This window comes from Barbus barbus, assembly GCF_936440315.1.
Source record: "Barbus barbus genome assembly, chromosome: 15".
NCBI lineage: Eukaryota > Metazoa > Chordata > Actinopteri > Cypriniformes > Cyprinidae > Barbus > Barbus barbus.
Genome location: NC_136743.1, coordinates 22,707,501 through 22,715,174, shown reverse-complemented (window position 1 = coordinate 22,715,174; position 7,674 = coordinate 22,707,501). Strand labels below are relative to the sequence as shown.

Here is a 7,674-nt window from a genome sequence, read left to right as displayed (position 1 = left end):
TGAAATGATCAACTGTTTATTGAAAATGAACCACATACCTTCAATTTGAAAATGGCAGAAAAAGATTAGACACATGGCCTGAAAATCAATTTAGGGCCAAACAGCCCAACACATTTATTTTATCACAACTGAAGGATATTTTATATCTAATTATATACTATATAATATAACAATAACACTTTTGTCCTTCTAACTTCAAATGATCATTATAATAATGCTGATTGGTGTTATAATGCACAGTATAAATGCACCTTCCTATGAGAAATCTTTCAAAATGTGTTTCGGTCTGTCAGGATGATGACATGATGAGCAGAGTACCAGATGTAGTGAACATCTATGTTGTGCAGTTTTGTAGTTTATTTTGATGGTTAGTGCAATGGTATATTTCCAGGACTTATATGCCCATGTTGCAGCTTTTCTCTGAAAGCTTACAGCTCAAACTATAATGCACTGGAACAAGTACTCCTTAAAATGGCATGTAGCTACTGCCAAAAAAAAAAGTACAAAAACTCATAGCTTAAAAATAGTCCTTCTTGGTGCATTGGTTTCAAACTGTTGCCTCTGGAAAGTAAAAGAGGCAGAATTCAGGATGGCAATGTACCATAACGTCAGCTGATTTTGAGGTCTCTCTGAATAGTTACTAGGGATGCACCAATCCAATTACAGGATCCTATCACATTGATTAAAAAAAACAACAATTTGTCAGACAAGATATGGATGGCATAAGAACAATTTTAAACTGTGACAACCCGTGGTTGTCAAATTACATCAAATTACTAAAAAGGATGGGTAAGTCATTAAATTTAAGTTCACAAAAAAAGACAGACTTACTTAAGTTTTAATAGTGACAATTAGACCTTAAAATGAAGTGTGCCCAATACATCCTTGTTTAATAAGATAATCAAACTTGTGAATCTATTAGAATCGTTAGAAGACAATTGCGATTCATATATGAATAGATTTTTACGTGCACCCCGAGTTTTCTCTTCCTCTTCTCTAAAGCAGCACAAAATGGCCACGCCCCCTTCGTTACATGTTCCCGGGGGCGGGGTTAATCTGGGTTCGTGATGTAACGAACCCAGGAAATAGCTTGTTGTAGTCCATACGAGCCGTTTTTGTAGGCATTAAACTGCTAGAATTTTAAAAGACAATATCTCTGTTTGTATTGAACTTTCAGCGCCGCAGAAATTGTTAATGCTCAAACAGCAACATTAAACACTAACTAACATTAAAAATGTAAAAATCGCAATCAACCACCCCTTTAAGTCATAAAATGTCAAATGTCATTATCCCTTTAGCATTATTGATTACAACAGTCAGAACGGTAAAACCCTGTCCCAGATGTCCCAATGTTCCCATTATTATGCATAATATGTATATAAAATGTCTTTTTTTATAATTTTTTTAAAGGACTGTATTTTGCAGAAATTTGCATTTTCTAAATGTTGTGGTTCTTGCTACTGGATCTTTTTTTAAATAGCATTTATTTGAAATTTGAGTTATTATAACAATGAAAAAGTCTTTACTGCCACTTTTGATCATTTTAAAGAATCCTTGCTGAATAAGATTAATTATAAAATTATAAGATGAATAAGATGAAAAAAATTAAATAATAATAATTCATAAAATAAGCATAGAATATGTATTTGTGTGTGTGTGTGTGTTTCCTGCTTATTCATAATGAAGAAGTAGTGTGTATTTAGCAAGTATCAACACTTCAGGTATCAGAATTATATTGGAAAAAAATAGTATCGGTGCACCCCTAATAGGTACTCAGTTTCCCACCTTAAGCAAATTGTGGTATTAGTAATCAATTTTGGTATTAATAATAAATTTTGGAAAGGGAGCTTTCCAAAACAATAAACGGCCTTCATCTGTGCACCAAAATAAATAACTTAAGAGATTGAGCTCCTTTCTTTGACAAAAGAAGCTGTAACACAATAAGCTCACATTCAGGAGATAAAGAGCCTCCTGTGCTCAGAAGAAAGGCTGAATCAAAGACCTGCCTCTGCCCTTCCTCACACTAGGGCAGGATATACACTGATTGCCCTGGACGGAGAATCACGTGTGAAGGCAGAACCTCAGGGGCCGTAGCAGTTCATTAAAATGCACTGTAAAAATCTTTGATATTTACACCGTTACTACATTCAGGCAGGAGAGGAGAGGCATCTCCTCCAAAAGAGGTACATTTGGCACAATCAGTTAATGTAGCGACTCGTTCCTCAAGCGCTGTGTGTGTTGGTCACCTCAAAGTCTCTGATATCTTCCATCTGCACTTGAACAAGGATTGTCTCCTGAGATGTTCAAGAAACCTTCAACGTCCCCCTCAGTGGAAGCCTGTCGGTTAGAAGGCACATGTGCATCTTAACTGAGCCATCGCTCCCAGCTCTGAAATCTTGCCCCTCCATGTTGTCTGGTCCAGGGTTTCCCAGGACTCTGCGTTTTTGAGTCCTCATAGAAAGGCACCCACCTTGGGAGGTTCAAATCCCATTGGTTAAGTCTGTGATAATGTTGGCCTTCACCAACTTGCGGAGAAACTCCTTTTCTTTTGAGATGTTGTGAGTCCATGACTGTGGGGGAGACATAAATAGCAGACTGTCATTTCCTACTGAATGTGGCCAACTTTTGTGCATTTACAGCACAGACTCTCTCAACATGACAATCTACCCTTTTATTCTCATTAAACCAATAATGTTAGTCTTGGAGGCAGACACTTTTGCCTATCAGCATTAAATTTGGTGAAAATTGGACAAGCAGCATCAATTAAGATATGCAAGGGCATATGAGACATTTTAGGTAATAGATTGTGCAAGTGATAGTTCAGTAATCACATGTTATTATCTCTGCATATTTGCAACTGTGTGCTGCTGATGGATAACCAATGAGACTGACAGACATAACTGATTTTTGATCATCTTTTATCAGCAGATTTCATACTTTTTAGTGATTATATGGAAGTGCTATTTGCTCATTTTCTAGGCTATACTCAATTCAGAATTTGAATAAAAGCTTTGTTTTTCATGCTGCTAACAGGACCAACGGCCACATACCCTGTAAGGTTTCAGGAGTGGTATATATCTTGTGAATAAACTGTGATGTTGTGAAAGGTTTTCTTTTGCATTTTTTCTATTATAATGCTGGAACGTGGTTAAAATGGCAGACTGTGGATCAGGTGACAAAACAAAAGCCCAATTTGAAAGTGACTATAGCTGATGTAAGTAACTGAATTGTCCCTATAATACTTTGAACTCTTTAAGTCAAGTCACCTTCATATATATATAGTGCTTTATACGATTCAGATTGTAAAAGCAGCTTTACATGGATAAACGGTGTTAAACAGGAACTCTTTAGTTAGAAAACCATACAACAAATGACCTAAAACCATTTACCCTGCTAAGGGTGACGGAGAGTTTAAATACATCTCGAGAAATTAATGTTGTGGATTAAAGATTTGAAAAAATAATGCTCAGGGTGTCTTGTGTCACCATTACTGGTGCCCTGGAAACATTTTATATGGATAATTGCTGTAAAGTTGCATTTAAATCTTCCATTCAAAAATGGTCAGTACATTTTTTATTTTATTTTATTATATTTGTGGTTTAGTGGAGGTCAGTATCTACCATGATTAAAAAAAACAACTACATTAAGTCTTAAGCCCACTGCACCTCACAGCTACTACAGGGTTTTATTACAACAATAACAGATCCCTGAGTCACAGGAGAGGGATTGAGTGTGTTCTGGGATCAAAGAACTGGAGCTTTATTGACTCCTGTGAAAACCGTCCTCTCTAGTTTTCTTTTAATATCTTATTGTTCAACATGATTTTCAGAAACAGAACGCCACAGCAGAGGACCTACAGGCCTGGTATTGCTGGATGAAACCAGAGCTTTGGGTTCCTGTGAGAGGCTCTCGGTCCGAATGTATGGACCCCACAACTGCCCCTGACAGGATGTTTTGGGCCTGCTGGGGCCGTGATACTAAGTCTGCTTCAGCCTGGTCAGCCCTTGTGAAGGATCACATTCACAAAAAACCCCAGCAGATCCAAGAGTAAAGTTTCACTCTCCATAAGAGAAAAGGGCACAGGCCAAAATGAATGCTGGGTTAAGAGCCTCCTTAGGCCAAACTGCCTCGGGGAGAGAGGGTCTAAAACAATCTCTTCCTTATGCCTCTATAGTTAGAGAATTAGCTCTCTGCATTTGGGATCCATAAGATGTTTTAATATTTTTGAAAGAAGTCTCTAACCAAGGCTACATTTATTTGATCAAAAATACAGTAAAATGGTAAAATTGTGAATTACTATTATTACATACTATTGTGAATTACTATTACAATATATAGGATAAACGTACCTATTAAGCTCACGTACCCATTAAGCACACTTCCATTTTGAGATCAGATTATAAAAAGAAAAAATAATTTATTATCCTACTTGATGTCTTAACCAATTGATACGTTTGTTACTATATACCTCCTGTAATTTCAAGTGAATCAGATCATTGCACACTGAGATATGAGTTTCCATGTGTTCACACTAAAAAAAGAAAGCGGCCTAAAAACTTTCACCAAAAGAGGAGCCCCTTAAATGTGTGTTTTTTTTAGATGTTTAAGCCTTTATTTTGGGTAAGTTTCACTAGTTATTGTAAAATTAAGAGATTAATGTTCAGACTTTGGCATATTATAACCTGGAACTTGGATGTGGGAAATAATTACATTAGATCCAAAAGATAGTTTTAGCAACATAGCGAAGACGCTACAGAACACAGTTAGCTGACTAGCTGTATAAGATTGTGTGCTACGCTAACATATTATTTCACAGGCATTACTGGATTGCACTTTTACATCCATAATATTATAAATTGACAGTTTATTGCTGGTCTGTGGTTTTACAGTGCTGTAATTTTGAAAGATTTCATATTATTTTAAGGTGAGCTTAAAGGGTGCACTACTATGAAAATCACACAGCTTCAGTCTGACATCTATAAGAAAAAGTATAATTTCATAGATATTGTAATAGTTGTTCATATTAAAATATGTATGAACTTAATACATGACCTAGACTATTTAGCACAAATCCTGTCATTTTAATAAATATTATATGAAATAAAAAAATGTTGCTGCTCCAATTAAGCTCAGTGTGCTCTCTTTGAGCTCTTCTATGTAAGCACTTCATAAACAGACTTTAAATATTAACTGATGGTCGTCACGGTAAGGTAAGTTAAGTTAATCGATTCTCTATGGATTCTGTCAACTCAAATCTGCAGACTGGCTCTGATCTTTGGCAATTAGCAAACTTTTCCAGACTGTAAATCTGTGGAAATTCGGGACAAAAATCATGTAGTGTATTCCAGACTTAAGAGACTATAGATAAGTTAACAACCGTTTAATAAGAGGCTTCATAATGAGGCTAGTTTCGGTGTTCATCCCCATGAATGAAATGTTTTATTGGTTTGTTTTATTTGATTTTTGAATGTGTTTCTTACCTTAACGTGGACTAGTATTGATGTTGACATTTGCTTAAATTACACTTCACTATGAATATATAACTGATCGACTTGAATGCCTTGTTGCTTGATTTTAGTGTTCTTTTTTTTTGTGATTGACTTTCTACCTTCAAAAATATATATTTTTACAATTATTCTTTAAAACATTTCCTTAAAATAAAGAAGATTGTTTAATAAAACACGATGTGAGCTTAATGGGAACAGGGGTGTGCTTAAAGTGTACAAAAATGTACCCATTAAGCACAGCGGGACGTTTTGAATTTAATGATGTATATCTTAATTTAAATGCTTTTGTCATTTAAAATAAAATTAAATATTTGTGTGTGAGAGATTAAACTTTTTGTACTGAAAACAATATCTTGTGCACAATAAATGTCTCAATGTAGATTTTGGTGAGCTTAATAGGCACGTTTACCCTAATGCATCTGTGCTGAATAAAATTTATTTTATTTTATTTATTTTTATTATTTATTTTCATTAAAAAAAAAAACAACAACCTTTGAACGGTAATGTATATAATTTTTCATAATATATTTAGCATAAAATGCTGCAAAACTACTCAGAGACATTAGAAAGGTCTCTAAATAATTTCTGGATTGTCTTTTCCTCACAGGACTTTGAAGTACTTTCATGTAAATATTACATTTTCCCCAACAAGGTGGTGAAACAAGCTATTACTCTAATCCTGGCATTACCACTGAAAGCCATAAAGTCAATCTAGTGTTGGAATGAATCCCTTGCATCACAGCTAGGACGAACCTAGAAAGTACCTGTTAAAACCTAGAAAGACAAATATCCTATACTGTTATAGTATGTGTGAAGTACTCACTATACAAGGCCAAGACTAAATCACATAGTCCATAAGTCTTAAACCGACAGAACGAAGGCAGCAGGAAGTGAGTGAGTTCTGCATGAATGGTACCTGACTGTGATTTGACAAGGATGGGTGCCAGAGCAGTCAGGAGCTAACAATGCATTAACAGCTCTGTTTTATGAGTGTGCTTTTACAGCCATGGCAAATGTGGGCAGGGAGGAATTTATAAAACACAACAACAAAGTTATTTTCATATGGACTGATGTGAGGTAAAAAAAAAAAAAAAAAAAAGTAGCAGCAAGTAGCCCAGGACATTCTGTTAATGACATCACCATTGTAATGTTCCATAAAGTGAACAGATAAACAAACACAGATAAAACAACAGGCTGAGGTACTGCACAAAATGTTTTATCTATGCATTAAAACACCTACTCCTAAAAACCGTTCACTTTAGAAGTTAATTTGACAATTTGTCAATGAAAGAAACACAGAACTGTTACCTCTTTTATGGCAGACATTTTGACCGTTTCGTAGTAGTGCAAGGGTGCATGAGGGGTGTTCATGTCATAGCCAAATCCAGCAACCGCAACCTCATCGCAGTTATGAAGGGCCATCGTTATGGCGACGGTGCCCAACGTTGGAATGTTCTATGGAAATAAGCACAAGTTTTTCATTTATCAGAAGGTCAGATTATAAAATAAAGCAGCATTTTAACATTTTACCAACAGGTTCTTAACATGCAAGCTATTCTCTGGGGAAGATTGAGCTGCACTGATCCACAGACTCTTACCCTAAACCACACTGCAATATCTTGTGCTTGTTATGTAAATCATAATGTCCAAATATTGATGCAAATCATATGTTAGACCTGATAACAAACAAGAAAATACAGTTTATTGCTTGTTTAATAGTGCGTAAAATGCTAACATGCCATAAGCACTTTACTGTAACATTCTAACATTCAAATCTACAGTGTTACAGCAAATGAAATTATTTTAATATTTAAGTTGTGAGTTTGCAGTCTAAATTGAACATCACAAACCCATGCTGTATCACGCAAAAACATTCATTTTGACCACTGTAATCAGATGATTGAATGGCTCTTGTGAGATGGCGCACACACACACACAAAGTGATTAAAAAAAAATAATGGCTATATTACATACATACGTATGTACGTGTACGTACGTACGTACGGACGGTACGGAAAGTATTCAGACCCCCTTAAATTTTTCAGTCTTTGTTATATTGCAGCCATTTGCTAAAATCATGTTTGCCATTTGCTAAAATCAATGTATTAAAAATAAAAAAACTGAAATAAGTACATTGCATATCCTTAACTAAATGTTTAGCTGAAGA

At 35.3% G+C, this 7,674-nt stretch overlaps 1 protein-coding gene across 5 annotated transcripts in view; it reads right to left on the bottom strand.

Annotated features, from left to right (window-relative positions):
- Positions 1 to 343: 343 nt before the first annotated feature.
- Positions 344 to 7,674, bottom strand: part of LOC306881228 (CMP-N-acetylneuraminate-beta-1,4-galactoside alpha-2,3-sialyltransferase-like) — a 53,363-nt gene continuing 46,032 nt past the window's right edge. For 4 of the 5 annotated variants that reach the window (XM_079435221.1, XM_079435222.1, XM_079435218.1 and 1 more), the window contains 2 exons: positions 6,816 to 6,962; positions 833 to 2,570 (listed from right to left, as the gene is read on the bottom strand). In XM_079435221.1, coding sequence (XP_079291347.1) covers positions 2,481 to 2,570; positions 6,816 to 6,962 — 237 coding nt within the window. In that variant the 3' untranslated portion in view covers positions 833 to 2,480. Of the gene's footprint in view, positions 2,571 to 6,815; positions 6,963 to 7,674 lie in introns of all 5 variants that reach the window. The other variant, XM_079435219.1, reaches the window with a different exon arrangement.